Genomic DNA, 16770 nt, shown 5'->3' with positions numbered 1-16770 from the left:
CCAACCAACCAACCAATCAATCAGTGCATGCCTGCATGTTTCCGTCTCATGTGTTCAATATGGGGTCCAAGATCTCATTTGTTTCTTTTTCGCTTTTTTTAAGAGACCATATCCCATATGTTAAATAAACCAACCAATCAACCAACCAACCAACCGATCCATAAACCAACCAACCAACCAACCAAGCAATCATTCATTGTGTGCATGTTTCCGTCTCATGTGTTTAATACGGGGTCCAAGATTTCCTTTGTTTCTTTTTTCGCTTGTTTCAAGAGACCCTATCCCACGTGTTTAATCAACCAACCAACCAATCAACAAATCAATCATCCAACCAACCAACCAATTAATTAATTAATTAATCAATCAATCATTCAATAAACTAACCAACTGATCAATCAATCATTCATTGTATGCACGTTTCCGTCTCATGTGTTTAATATTGTATTTACATCTCTTCTGAAAAAAAAAATCCACATGCTTGTTATCAGATGTTCTGGAAAACTACATGTCCAATTGACCCCTAAATTTGCAGTCAGCAGGGTATACATGTATTACATCTCCATAAAACAACGTGGTGCAGATATCTCCCAAGAATTTTCCTAGAGAAAAGAAATTGCAATGCCGTAAAAATCGCTTGCTAGCTCCGTAAATCTCAGTGAAATCCTACAATAAAATGTCCGCTCCTAGATTAAAATACAAATCTGTGTTACAAACTGCTACTGAAAAATGTACATCAGATGAAAAAAATCAACAAACGTCTTTTAAAATTAACCAGGATCAATTAAATCCAAAGCATGCACTGCTCGTAAACTGTGATCAAAATGTCAATTACCTACAATGACAAAAGAAATACATTGTGTAAATTCCGTCGCTATACATGTTGTCTGTTGGACGTCTTCACCTAAAAAGAAATAAAAATGCTAAGTTTTTGCTATTATAAAGCTTCGTCACGTGACGCCACAATCTGGCGCGAGACAAATACGCGCGCGGGACCTGAAATAGAATAAAAACTTTCCAACTAACTAAATATAGAAACTTAACCAACACACTAATATGGACCCTTTAAATAAAGAAACAAACAAACAAACACACACACACACATATCAATCAATCATGTTTCAGAAGGGGAGAAAGACCGTTTACAATTGCTTTTTTAAAGCAATTGATTTATATTTCTTTGTGTTTTTTTCGCAAGACTAACGAAGGCTAGAGGTTCCTGATTTGGGACAGGCGCAAAAAGTGTTAAGGTAGATAGGGTGTCTTCCTCCATCTTGGATTTTGAAATACCAGAAAATAATCGGTCTAGACCTTTAATAAAATATGCAAATTTTAAGAGAAGTGGGTAATTCATGTGTAAGAATTTTCATTCTAATATAGAAAATGACATGTTTTATTCTATTTATGGTTGTATTTTACAAAAAACAGAATACTTTTGTTTGATTCAATTTTTTCCAACTTTGCCACATAAGGGGAGGCAACTCAAATGTAAGGGCAGATAATTCAGATAAAGTTACTTTTACGATATAATGTGTTAGGAATTTATCTGTTTTATTATGTAGCAAGAAAACGGGCCCGGTGATTCCATTTTTTTCTTTTTCTTATCTGAAAGTATAATATTAGAGCTATCTTCTCATATTTTATCTCAAATATCTATGGTGTAGTTTTCGTTTTATGGCAGAAAATTGCGTTTTCCATGCATAATCTATACAAAATCTGCCAATTTTGCACAACCTGTAGCGTGAAAATAAGCCCCGTGATCCATTCTTTTTATTATTTTTTTCAAAAAAGCATGATATAAACTACATTTTGGCAAATTATTAAAAAATTCTTTGGATTATAATTTAGACACCCCATCTACCTTAAACATGTTTTGTGAGATCTCAACCCTCCCCCTATACCTCTTATTTAGAATTAACAAACATACTGCAAAACATTCATTGTTATAAAAAGATTAATATTTACATTAAATATTACATTATACATTAGATAAGCAAAACCCGTTACTAAGCACCAAAGGTAAAATTGAGCAGTCGAAAGAGGACATACCACAAGAAATTGGTAGCAACAAAAGACAGCAATAACCCAAACAGTAATAATTGATTCTTTTATCTATATTTTGATAAAGCCAAACGGATGGATTAAAAGTACGATTCATAAACGTTTTAATATATCTTAAACGAAAATACCACCATACAATCATAAAAGCCAAGGTGTTTAATATTACTTAAGCTAATTCCTAGAAATGACATAGTCTTTCTTAAAAAAATTTACGTCGTCGAGCATAAACCCAAAATGATGGTAGGGTTGATTACATGTCATTAAAATATTTATTGAGGTATATTAATTGCATACGATACAGTTACAGCTGAGGTTATGACGAAGCTAAAGCAAAAAGGTTATTTTTCGCCACATCAAATTTTTTCCGCAGATTTAAGTCATAAACTTGAAAATTATGTAGGAAGATTATATGTGGCAATTTCTAATGAAAAAAGTCCCCGATGAGGTTTTTTTTTTAAATTAAATAAATAAACAGCACAAATTGCCAGCTTTTTACAAAAATCATGAAATATTTGACAGATAACTATTTCCAAACAATTGTTACGCAAATGTAATGCATATATGTGTAAAGAAGAAATTGCAAAATGTTTTTACCACAAAAAATGCGTTTGTTTATCTTAAAAAGGACACAAATGACGAAAAAGATCAAAATGTTTGGCAAAAATCTACAATTTCGACCACATTTATCTTTAACAGTAGCACATGAAGGTATAGTTTTATAACATATTTGATTTGATCAGGTAAGAATGACACATGCATGGCTCTACAATCTGACGATACCTGTATCGTAGCATTGCACAAGGTCATGTTTTTCTCTGACTGTTAATGACGTCTTTACACTAAATCCATTGGATGTTGGATGTGTACTGAATGATATTTTAGTCTTAGATGCATGATTTTGTTAGTTGTTATTGGCTTTGAACTAACTGTCAGTAACTGCGAGTACTCTCAGATCTGTACTTAGTGTCTTTTTTGTTGTGGGGATGTACACGTACCCTGCCACGTCCGGTTTGTGTTTTTGTTAGATGTATCTCTGCTTTGTATCGATCTGATTTGTTAAGCCCTTTTCAACTGATTTTTAGCTCACCTGGCCCAAAGGGCCTAGTGAGCTTTTCTCATCACTTGGCGTCCGTCGTCCGTCGTCCGTCGTCCTGCGTCCTGCGTCCTGCGTCCGTCGTCCGTAAACTTTTACAAAAATCTTCTCCTCTGAAACTACTGGGCCAAATTTGACCAAACTTGGCCTCAATCATCATTAGGGTATCTAGTTTAACAAATGATTCCGGTCCTTCGGCTAACCAACCAAGATGGCCGCCATGGCTAAGAATAGAACATAGGGGTAAAATGAAGATTTTGGCTTATATCTCTGAAACCAAAGCATTTAGAGCAAATCTGACATGGGGTAAAATTGTTTATCAGGTCAAGATCTATCTGCCCCACAATTTTCAGATGAATCTGACAACCCGTTGTTGGGTTGCTGCCCCTGAATTGGTAATTTTAAGGAAATTTTGCCGTTTTTTGGTTATTATCTTGGATATTGTTATAGATAGAGATAAACTGTAAACAGCAATAATGTTCAGCAAAGTAAGATCTACAAATAAGTCAACTTGACCAAAATGGTCAGTTGACCCCTTAAGGAGTTATTGCCCTTTATAGTCAATATTTAACCATTTTTCGTAATTTTTTGTAATCTTTTCAAAAATCTTCTCCTCTGAAACTACTAAGACAAATTAAACCAAACTTGTCCACAATCATTATTAGGGTATCTAGTTTAAAAATGTGTCCGATGAACCAGCCCGCGAACCAAAATGGCCGACATGGCTAAAAAATAGTACATAGAGTAAAATGCAGTTTTTGGCTCATATCTCTGAAACCAAAGCATTTAGAGCAAGTCTGACAAGGATAAAATTGTTCATTAGATGAAGATCTATCTGCCCTGAAATTTTCAGACCAATCAGGCAACACTTTGTTGGGTTGCTGCCCCTGAATTGGTAATTTTAACAAAATTTAGCAGCTTTCGGTTATTATTTTGAATATTATTATAGATAGAGATAAACTGTAAACAAAAATAATGTACAGCAAAGTAAGATCTACAAATAAGTCACATGACCAAAATTGTCAATTGACCCCTTAAGGAGTTATTGCCCTTTACAGTAAATTTTTTACAATGTTCATAAATTTTGTAAGTTTTTGTAAATTTTTACAAAATATTTTCCACTGTAACTACTGGGCCAAGTTCATTATAGATAGAGATAATTGTAAGCAGCAAGAATGTTCAGTAAAGTAAGATCTACACATCACCATCACCAAAACACAATTTTGTCATGAATCCATCTGTGTTCTTTGTTTAATATGCACATAGACCAAGGTGAGCGACACAGGCTCTTTAGAGCCTCTAGTTTGAATAACCTTCTACCTAATTTAGGTGGTTTATTGTGTCAGGTTGAAGATGGCACATTGATCAATGGTTAAACGATACCTATAAGTTGTGCTCTGATGGCTATATAGGCGAGCTGTAGTTGTTGACATCCCAATCCTGTGATCTATGCTCCATAATAAAGTCTGTATTTATATTTATCTCAAGTTAATTTTGAAGGAATCTTACAAGTCATTTAGAAGTCCATATGTAGTGTTTTAAAAACCTGATTTTAACCATTTTTATACAACTGCAAAAAAATTGCGTTCGTGTATTGCTATCATGTCGTTGTCCTTGTCCTCGTCGTCCGAAGACATTTGGTTTCGGGACAATAACTTTAGTATAAGAGAATGGATCTCTATGAAATTTAACCACAAGGTTCAATAGCACAAAAGGAAGGTTGGGATTGACTTTGGGGGTTATTGTCTCAACTGTTTAGGAATTAGGGGTCAAAAAGGGGCCAAAAAAAGGCATTTTTTCTAGTTTCCGGACAATAATTTGTGTATAAGTGATTGGATCTCTATGAAATTGTACCACAAGGTTCCATACCACATAGGGAAGGTTGGGGGTTATGGCCCAAATCGTTCAGGAATTAGGGGCAAAAAAAGGTGAAAAACAAGGTTTTTCTAGTTAATGGACAATTACTTAAGTATTAGTCTATGGATCTCTATGAAATTGAAACACAAGGTTCCATAACACAAAGGGAAGGCTGGGTTTGACTTTGGGGGTTATAGCTCAAACCGTTCAGAAATAGAGGGCAAAAAGGGGAGGAGGCAAGATTTTTCTGGTTTCCGGACAAATACTTAAGTATTAGTCAATGGATCTCTATGAAATTGTACCACAAGGTTCCATACCACACACAGAAGGTTGGGGTCGATTTGGTGGGTTGTGGCTTGAATCGTTAAGAAACTAAGAGTCCAAATAGGGGCCAAAAACAAGACTTTTCTAATACTAGCTAAGCTGGTTCTAACATAAATTATTTCTGATCTATATAAAGAAACAACAAATACTGATAAGGCAGGAGATGCACACCAAACAGGGTGTGTAAATTATTATATTTAGTTTACAAACAGATTAACTAAGTATTGCACAACAGCAAAAAATCTTCAATTGAAAATAAATACAAATCTTTTAACCAATTTCAATGAGGATTAATTTAAAGTCTTGAATTGATTGAGGTTTTTACCATGTATTACTATATTGGATATTTGGACATTTTTAAATAGGACTATATTGAGGTCCAAAGGGTCCAAAATTAGACTTTGTTTGATTTCATCAAAAACTGAATTCTGGTGGTTCTACGATATGCCGAATCTAACTGTGCATTCAGATTTTTAATTTTGAGCCCTGTTTTTAAATTAGTCCATATTAAGATCCAAAGGGTCTTAAATAAAACTCTGTTTGAATTCATGGTTTTTTTTATATGCTGAATCTAACCATGGAATTAGATTTTTGATATTGGACCATTTAATTAGTTAAGTAGATTAAATGTCCCATTTCATATTTTTAGCTCACCTGGCCCGAAGGGCCAAGTGAGCTTTTCTCATCACTTGGCCTCCGTCGTCCGTCGTCCGTCGTCCGTCGTCGTCGTCGTCGTCGTCGTCGTTAGCTTTTTACAAAAATCTTCTCCTCTGAAACTCTGAGCAAAATTTAACCAAACTTGGCCACAATCATCATTAGGGTATCTAGTTTTAAAAATGTGTCCGATGACCTTGCCAACCTGCCTAGATGACCGCCATGGCTAAAAATAGAACATAGGGGTAAAATGTAGATTTTGGCTTGTATCTCTGAAACCAAAGCATTTAGAGTAAATCTGACAATAGGTAAAACTGATTATCAGGTCAAGATCTATCTGCCCTGAAATTTTCAGACAAATCTGACAACCTGTTGTTGGGTTGCTGCCCCTGAATTGGTAATTTTAAGGAAATTTTGCAGTTTTTTGTTATTTTCTTGAATATTATTATAGATAGAGATAAACTGTAAACAGCAATAACGTTCAGCAAAGTAAGATCTACAAATAAGTCGTCATGACCAAAATTGTCAGTCGACCCCTTAGGAGTTATTGCCCTTCATAGTCAGTTTTTAACAATTTTTCGTAAATTTTTGTTATCTTTTACAAAAATCTTCTTCTCTGAAACTACTGAGACAATTTAACCATACTTGGCCATAATCATTATTAGGGTATCTAGTTTAAAAAATTTGTCCGATGACCCCGCCTTCCAACCATCATGGCCGACTTGGTTAAAAATAGAACATAGAGGTAAAATGCAGTATTTGGTTTATATCTCTGAAACTAAAGCATTTAGAGAAAATCTTACAGGTGACAAAAATGTTCATCAGATTGAGATTTATCTGCTTGGAAATTTTCAGACCAATCTGACAACCCGTTGTTGGGTTGCTGCCCTGAGTTAGTAATTTTACAGAAATTTTGCAGTATTTTGTTATTATCTTACATATCATTATAATATCTAATATCTAATACTATTAATATTGATTTTAACCTTATTTTAAATGATTTACAAAGCATCAGTAAATACAGGTGAGCGACACAGGCTCTTGAGAGCCTCTAGTTATATTTTGTTCTTATGTTGTACTGTTATACCACTTTTCCAGGTTAGGGGAGGGTTGGCGCTTTCAAATTAGTTTAACCACGCCACTTTCTGTATGCGCCTAGCCTGTAATTCAGTGGTTGTAATTTGCTGCTGTATATCATATTTGTTTATCGTTTATTATTTATTAGTTCGGGACATATAAATGTTGAAAATATGCCGCACAGCCCTATGCTTTGATCTTTGAATAAAAAAGTAGTGCATATCAACTTTCCGTTCTAGGATATATTTTTTAACGAAACTTCATAGTAAAAGTGGCACATCTTTAGCCGCAAAGAGAGTTCCTATGGGAAATTGCATTGTGTATATTTACAGAAGTGCAATCTATAGTTGTTAATTTCTATGTCATTTGGTCTCTTGTGGAGAGTTGTCTCATTGGCAATCATACGACATCTTGTTATTTTTATATGAATGTAAATTTTGGTAAAGATACAAATCACTGTTTGCCCTTGAAATAATGAATTGTTGTTGCTGTAATTTATATTTAAGAATAACTGTTTTTTCTCTAAAAAAAACATGTATATTTAGATATAGTTAAAAACGTATCTTATCAAATTCAACTGTAGTTGGAAATAAGACATTTAACGTTATGCTATACTATGTGACATTTAACATAATAACCTAATGATCAATGAAAAGGATAGGAATGCCCTTTACCGTCAGGCGTCAAACGGTAATTTTCGGCTACCGTTAGCGTAAAATTGGTTAAAATTTTACCGTGATTCGTCAAAATATCCTTTAACGTGATTCGTCAGAGGTCTCAAATAATTATCGTTACCGTTATTTTTGGAAAAAAATTATTGTGATTCGTCAAAATCAGTCGATTTTTTTATCATCTTAAAGAAAGTGTACATTTTATCGTCATGCACCAAAAAATACCGTTAACGTCATTTGGCAAGATTTGTTACCGTTACTCGTCATGAAGGTACCCCCATTACGACCCTCATGAAAAGACAACTTACATTTTCTCCATATCCTTAGTTATTGTTCCAGTTGTTCAGCTCATGCAATAATTAAAACAACTAAAACATTTTGAATGTTTATCGTGTGGTCACTTCTCACACATTCTTGTTCAAAGATATTTTATGATCATGTAAATATGTATTGTCATAATATGCAAGGGCCGCAAGGGGGTGTCAGAGTTACGTAATTATATTGGACATGATTAACCACGAATAAATACTGGGGTCAAAATCAATTGGTCGATTTATTAATCATGCACCACATTCTTTATATTCGCCATTGTTATATGCTGAAAATTTCTAATTAATATACTATATAATAAAATATTAATTTTCGCGAACCATTTAGGTCACAGAAATTCCAAAAAATGGCATCCATTTTTCTACAATTTCTAATAAAATATTATAAAACCTGCAGTTCAATAGGTCACATGCCCCAAATAAACATTCCCCGATTGGTCGAACAACTGTGGCCTCGGTGTAAAGCAACGCAAGCCTCGATGTAAAGATCACGCTTCCAAAAATAGAGGTATGTCCCAACTTAACATTCCCCGATTTGTTGAATGGCTGCTCGATGTAAAGCAACGGAAGCCTTGATGCAATGAAGAAAAGGGGTTGACAGGATAAACGTAATCATTATAAATTTTAACTTCATGGTTCTTATGCAAGCAAATTTAATAAACAATGATTTTATACAGTTGTGGTATTGTTTTCACCTTACATAGGGCTTTATTTCTGATCTTATTTCTGTGTACACAATTCTGAATCTACATATTTCACCTATAACAATATTAGGTAATCCGTTTGGACGATTCCATATACTATTATGTTTTAGGGTTTTTTAGCTTCAGTGTCGAGTTGGTGTATAGTATTGAGGGCTATCTGCGAGAAATAAATCTTTTTTTTCTGATATATTAACTAAATTCAAGACCAATACAAAAACAGTTAACACATATATTTTATTTAACTGAGTAAATTGATCGGAATGTGAATGATACATAAACCTAAAATTCGTTTTGGTCTATCCCAGTGATGACATTTGCGCGGGAATTTAGTCCATTGACATCGTAATATAATTTACTTTGGATTATAATTATCTTTAGATGTATTGTTACAGGATTTAATGTGAAATCATTTGTCTCTTCTTTTATAGTACACGAGTTTGACGTCAGGTTTGTACACATGAAGTCTCTAGTCTAAAAAAAGCCAGTGACAGAACGATAAACAGATATTGAGATAAGCAACTGTCTAGGGCCAAGTAAGGGAGGTGAAAAAGCCAGTATTACGCAGAACGATAAACAGTAACATAGACGGATCCAGGGGTGTGGAAAATTTGGTTGATTTTATAGGGAAGCAGGGGCGGATCCAGCCATTTTATAAAAGTGGGGTTCCCAACTCAGGACAATGGGTGTGGGAGTTGTGTTCCAACTATGTGTCCCCATTCAAATGCATTGATCGTCCAAAAAAAGGGGGGTTCCAACCCTCGGAACCCTCCCCCGGATCCGCCACTGGGGAAGCATGACGGGAGTGGGCAACCCTTAGGTCAGTCAGCGCCCCCCCCCCACCCTTTTATGAAAAGTTGTGGATCCGCCACTGAGATTTATATGATCAGGTTTTCTTTGTGTAGATACCTTAAAATATCACCAACTGTGACTGAGTACACAATTTGGTTCATTTTAGCTCATTAGCTGGGCTCACTCACTAAAAAGGTTCATTGCGGGCCTGCTCACTGGCTAATATTTTACGATATTCGTGTAGAAAAGCCGATAATCTATACATGTGAGTGAGGAGTAATTATCAAGCTTCCTTTCGTCTGTAAAAACTGTCTCAGGCCAAGTTAGGGAGGTGAAAAAGCCAGTAATAGAACGATAAACAGATGATCAGGTTTTCTTCATATAGATCCCTTAAAATATCCCCCACTGAGGACACAATTTGATTAATTTTAGCTCATTACCTGCGCTCACTCTCCATAATAGGTTCATTGCGGCTTACTGGCTAATATGTGTAGAAAAGCTGATAACCTATACATACATGTACATGTATATGGTCAGATCATATGTTTTCGTACGTCATATGAATTTGTACTATGCATGCCTTTTCAATGGAAATTGTGACGACAGTATGCATTCTTAATAGCACGAAAAATGATGAGAAGAGGATACATATGTCAACCAAAATTTTTCAGCAACGTCAAAATATGTGAGGACACCCTATCAAGATCTATCATGCTTGTGTTCATGTTGCGTTAAAACTGTTTTAGGAAGGTGAAAAATACCAACAACATAACAATAAATAGATAATCGATATTGTAAAATATCAATGTGTTGAAAAGCCTATGATCTACATATATACTTAAATATGTCAACCATAAAATAAAACTGATTTAATTTACACCACAACTGTTGAAAAACCCTTTATGTTTATATAACTTATCTCATTCTAGTCCATTCAACTGACAGAATCGGTGTACATTTCATGAACTCTTTATTAACAAGAATCATCATGGACTATTCTTTATAGCAATATCTGTTAGCCATTTAGGGGTCTTTTGCATTCGAAGTTTAGTTTTAGTGGGTTTATTTTGCGAAAAAGAACTCAATTTCCAGATCAAAGTTAACATTATCTATATATTTTGCTGTGTCAAAATGACCTAATAAATATAAAGAACAGTACCCATATAGACCCAAAAATGGTATATCACATTCTACACATGACATTTTAGCAGGAAAGACTGCCGTTGGAGTATATAACTTTTAACCTGTGTATATATAATTAAAATACGATAATAAAATTCATGTCTTTTTCAGTACCTCTGATCCAACCATGTAGTATGGCATGTTTGTGAGATATGGTTTTGGTGGATAGGATGTTCATGAAGGACCTGTAGTACAAAGTATATCACTGGATTGAGCTCTTTGTGTAAGTGTATTATTAAAGTGCTTTGCTTTGAGCTCAGTTCATTGTTATGCAATTCATTCTTTGTGAAATAAAGATTTGACAGACAACTCTCATGTACAAGGATTTGTCAGGGTAGTATCCATTCTACATGTTCTATGTACAATGTAAGTAATAAGGAGATAAAAGCATTTTATTATGATTTGAACCAAACATTTTTTGTCCAATAACCAAATTTAAAAAAAAGAACAAATTTACCCGACAATGCTACACTCGCTACTAGCAATATGATGCTAGGTTGTTTTAATACATCTGTACTGCCTACTGATGACTCTGTCCTGAGTGTAAATGGTCATTCAGTATGTTAAAAAAAAGGGCAAAATTTATAAGGCCTATCTGGCCTAATTGATTTCTAAAATTATATTTCATTGTACATGTTCAACATTTTTCATTCATTTGTTTATTTCTTAATTTGTGTGAATTAACATTGTTACAGTAAATGTTAATTACTACACTTTCATACCACAACAAATACTGTATTGGTATCATTTATATTTGTATCCATATAACAAAAAAAATTGAAAAGAGAATAATTTTGCAATACCTTTTTCATATTGAATACTATAACTTTTTTGATATTTAGACTTATTAAGTAGATTTTCATAATACCCACTTGACATGCTTGAAATTCTATCAGATTACTTTTGGAGCAGTTATGAGTCTTTGAAGCATGCTCACAAAGGCTTTTTTGTTGATATCATTTTCATATTGGTCAAAAGTTTTTTTTGCTTCGGCCAGCTTTGGAGGAGATGTTATCAAAGAATTGATAAAAACAACACAGAAGTTTACTTTCTAGCTCTTCTAGCCCCAAGCATCATGTCAGGCATTGTCTTTACTAAAAACCAATAAATGTCTTCTAATCTGAGCAACAATTTCGACATTTTAACAAAATATTTTACTAATGATACTTACAATCCACCACAAAGTAATATAAATAGAACCATACAAATAGTGAGCAAATACATATAAAACAGATGTGGTATGATTGTCAATGAAACAATTCTCCACAACAGACCAAAATGACACAGAAATTAACAACTACGGGTCACCGTACAGCCTTCAACAATGAGCAAAGCCCATAACACATAGTCATTTATGTTATTTATGTTCACAAAATAAAAGAAAAACAAATATTATGTAACACATAGACAAACGACAACCACTGAATTACAGCCTCCTGATATTATGTTCTCAGATATCATCTCCCATTTAAAAAAAAATCACATGAAAAAATGAACCTATTATGTGTTGCTCTCCTAGCTACAATATGTATCCAAAATCAAAGATGTGGAAAATATTCTATCATAATCATTTGGTAATTAATGCAATTAGTGTCTCTTCCATGCCCGTCTTGAACATAAAATCTAAATATTAATTAAACAACACTCCTCATGCTCAGGTTGGTTGTCATCGTGCCATACAGTTAATAACAACATACATGTAGGAAAAACATAAACATAGAACTCCTTTTGTCATATAAAACACTGTCAAACATCCAAACATACTATCCACATTCATCTGTGTCCACACTTGTACGAATAGAAAAAAACTGGTCGGACCTGTGTTATACCTACTGCATCTGCTTTACTTATAGCCTGTACATAATAGGTTGTGCTTTGGCATCGCCACTTTACTTATAGCCTGTACATAATAGGTTGTGCTTTGGCATCGCCACTTTACTTATAGCCTGTACATAATAGGTTGTGCTTTGGCATCGCCACTTTTCTTATAGCCTGTACATAATAGGTTGTGCTTTGACATTACCACTTTTCGTATAGCCTGTACATAATAGGTTGTGCTTTGGCATCGCCACTTTTCAAATGGTGTGTAAGGTATATCATATTTTGTGTACAGTATGTCACTTATAACACGTGACAAAATTTTACTACACATTACATTAATTTGAAATGACTAAGAGACAATCGATCTAAAAAGAAATTTAACAATTAAGGCTTTCACTAATGGTATGACTGAAAATACAACAATTATGTTATGTTAAAAGATCAACTTACGATTTTGGGTCCATCATGGATTCAAGTTATGAGTGAACTTTTATCCTAATGTAAACAAGGTCATAACCCAATATGTCTCAAGTGTACAAATATAGTTATCTGTATGCAACGGCTAAAAATACAACAATGTGAATTGAGCGCAGTGACGTCATACTTAATAGGAGCAGGTTATAATGTAAGGGACAGCCATTTGATTTTCGTGGTTACGTGTTGTGGGGGATTGGGTATGGGCGGTTTGGTTTTGTTTTATTTTTACGGGGGGTTGGGGGTTTGGGTTTGGGTTTTGGTTGGGTTGGGTTGGGGGAGTTGACAATGAATATACTGGCTAGTAAACATAGTAATATATAAAATTTGCAGAATAATTTTGTAATTTTGAAATAAAAATTGTTTTTTTTTTTAAAAGTTCATACCTTAGTTACTCAGTTAGCCATTGCTTTTTAAAGGCAGTGCTTTAATGCCTTTCTAGTTGCCGGGTTAATCCTTCCTTCTGCGATATCCAACTTATCTACGTTGGGGGTCGTTAGGCTCCAAGTAGATCCGGAAATGTTGAATTCTCTCCTCTTCTTATTGTGATATAAAAAGTTTTTTGTTTCATTTCATTTACATTGGGAAAAAGAGAAACGATCATTGTGTTTTGTTAGTTTTAAAAACTTTTGATATATTTGTATTTTGCATTATAAGCAGTCAACCGATTGACAAACTAGAATTATTTGAATTCCGTGTGTAAAGAGCTTGGGTTAATTTCGAGTGTTATCTGCAATCGATATGTTTATAAATCATTTCAGTCGTTGATATAATAATTAAAGGTCGACTGAACATGAATTATATTACTATTACTACTAGTATACAATTTAAAGCGCATTTCTGTTTATGCACGTGAACCCGTCTAACGTTATTGTTATTTCGCAGTTATATAAAGTAGCAGATTATCGTTCCTGAATAGATGGCGCCGTGGTAGCCGATCCTGTTCCGCATCTTCCGGTTTGTGCACTGTGCAACTATTTCAGTTACATTTTTAATTAACGATGCCAAGTACTTGTTGTTGTGTACCTGGACGTCATTTAAGAGGAGGACATGCATTTCCAAATGACTTAAAAAGTAGGAAAAGTTGGATCAACGCCATGGCCCATACGCACATTGGACGAGAACACGATGAAATCGTGGAGTCCATCTCAATCAGCTGTTGTTTGCAAGGCACATTTTACTGAAAAAGACTACGTGCAGGAAACTATTCATGGTAAAACTCTATTTTCTTTTTGAAATATATAGTTATATATGTAATCGCCATGCGAATAAACCAAAGTCTGTTTACAGCCGCAATTATCGTTTTAGAATAAAAGGGGGTGGTTAATTCAAGACGTCATAATTTTTTGGATTACGATTCAATGTGATCTGTTTGAGATTTTTTGGTGATTGCTACAATTATAATGATTTCTTACAAGAGGTATATCATACTGAGAATTATTTTAGCAGTAATTATGCTAATGTAGTAATGACAGGAATGCATAAGCTATGCCTCATAGACTTTCTTGAAAAATATCAATGACAATGTTAACAGGAACAAAACAATGACATGCTCTCATCTATATTATAGTTATTTAGGTACAAACAATGTACGTTTGTTGCATAAGTCTCTCATTGTTTGTCCTTTGGATTTACATAACATACATTGAATCAGGCAAACATAGTTTTATCCAGATTGTAATGAATAAATCTAGTTAATATTTCGCCAGGTAATACAAAGTATACATTGCTAATGGAAGTTCATTTAATTATCAAAAAACTAATGTTTTATAACCTTTTTCAGGCCACAAACCCACCATTCAGAGACTTAAGTCTACTGCCATTCCCAGCCTATTTTCCTGGACCACGCAAGAGACTGAATCGTCCGCCAAAAGAAAAATCAGGGACGTTTCCTGTGAAAACAAAAGAACTAAACTTGATGAATATTGTAGTAGAAATCTAGAGGAAAGTTTTGATTGTAAAGTTGGTTTTCCTGAAGAAGTCATTCATACTGCAGAAAGGATTTATGACTGTCCACCACCAACTGTCGAGCTAATGTTGAACTTCACAGATGGAATTATGCAAACACCATCAATGCCTATGTTTTCAGCAGAGAATTTTGAAATGAAGACACGTGACACAGCCATGCATTTTTAATACCGGTTTAGAGTTGTATACTAAATTTTTATTTGTTTTGACCACACTTGGTCCAGCAGCACATTGTTTGAGATACATATATTTTCAAATTGATAGGGTGTCAGTTGAAAATCAGTTTTTTTATGACTTTGATGAAATTGAGGCATTATACAACCAATTTTGAACTTTCTAGATTCTAGATTGAATCACTGATTATTGTGTATACATGGATTGTTTTTATGTCTAAACAGTGGTGTGAGGCTAACACTTGGCCATCTAGTGGTTTAGTCAGGTATTTTTCACCATCCAACTTCAAATTAAAGTTTCCTACGACTTGGATTATTCTTTACAGCACAGAATATCCCGTGATAAAACCTAAAGCTCCTAGAGCTCAGGCAACCTTTTCATCATATAAAAACAGAAACACTGAAAATACTTGTATGTTCGACACCTGTTGGTTTAGTCAACTATGTCTCTAATGCATATGTTGGTTCTACCAGTGACTATGAAATAGTTGAAAGATGTAGAATAGTTCAATTATGTGATCCAGGTGACAGTGTGATGGCAGACAAAGGTTTAAATGTGCAAGATTTGTTTGCTAACTTTTTTCAAAAAAAGAAACAGAATTAGTTCCAAAACTCTTATACGGGATAGAAAAGTCTCCAATTAACATGTGCACCTAGAGCGAATTATTGGACTTGGCAAAACATACAAAATTCTAATAAATCCTATGAATGGAACTGAAACAAAACTTTCATCTGAAATAGCATTTAGTTGTACTATGTTCATGATGTTGTGTAATTTTAGAACTTGTATTGTGCCAAAGGGTGCATAAATAAAAGTGACGCAATGAATTTTGTTCTGATATATATATATATTTATATTACAAGGCTTCCAAAATTATTTTTAGCCAGCCGGACATTTTATATATTATCCCGATTTTAATCACTTAAGACTAAATAAATAAAAGGCAATTATGGTAATCAGTTGCCGAGTTGGCCATCCCAATGATTGACATTAAAAAAAAAACGATATTAAACTTTCTTAGATTCAAATTCGAAGTTCTGACGTAAACTGTTAAATTGGCAGTGCATCATTCGAAGTGTGCAACATCAGCGTACGTTTGCAAAGCATGAATGAGTGTAAGTAGCTCTTTCTACGTTATTTCTTCAAGAAAATATTCGAAATAAACGTGAGATAAAGGTATCAATGACAATTTAAGCATTTTTTGAAGAAATTAGGATGCATAATTAAATTTCACACCTGCGCAAATAAAAGTGACGCAATGAATTTTGTTCTGATATATATATATATTTATATTTTATAATTACATGCACATGTAAATTGTAATGCATATGAAAATAAGGAGATGTGGTATGATATTCAGTGAGTTTATCGAACTAAAGTGCATAAGAAATGGGTTTAAGCAGTTACAGGTGTTACTGTCACCGTACAATCTCCAACAATGAGAAAAACTTGTACCGTGTAAAACATTTCAGAGATCTTCCCACTAAGTTTTGTTGTCTCACCTTGACTTTGGTGAATTGTTTATATCTGTTGATGTAAATATAAAAAAGAAGATGTGGTATGATTGCCAATGAGACAACTCTCCACAAGAGACC

The 16770-nt window shown here is 34.0% G+C and overlaps 2 protein-coding genes across 7 annotated transcripts in view; one reads left to right on the top strand and one right to left on the bottom strand.

The window, feature by feature from the left end:
* Window positions 1–13153, bottom strand: part of LOC127719527 (sulfotransferase 1B1-like) — a 20376-nt gene extending 7223 nt beyond the window's left edge. Inside the window, exon 1 of the mRNA XM_052225732.1 lies at window positions 13010–13153. Coding sequence (XP_052081692.1) covers window positions 13010–13026 — 17 coding nt within the window. The 5' untranslated portion in view covers window positions 13027–13153. The remainder of the gene's footprint in view (window positions 1–13009) is intronic.
* The window catches only part of LOC127719523 (collagen alpha-1(XII) chain-like), a 565245-nt gene that overhangs the window by 495709 nt on the left and 52766 nt on the right, over window positions 1–16770 (top strand). The window lies entirely within an intron of this gene.

Source organism: Mytilus californianus, unplaced genomic scaffold, assembly GCF_021869535.1.
Source record: "Mytilus californianus isolate M0D057914Y unplaced genomic scaffold, xbMytCali1.0.p SCAF_11, whole genome shotgun sequence".
NCBI classification, from domain to species: Eukaryota; Metazoa; Mollusca; class Bivalvia; order Mytilida; family Mytilidae; genus Mytilus; species Mytilus californianus.
Note: the sequence above shows the minus strand (reverse complement) of the source record. Positions and strands in the feature narration are given on the sequence as shown.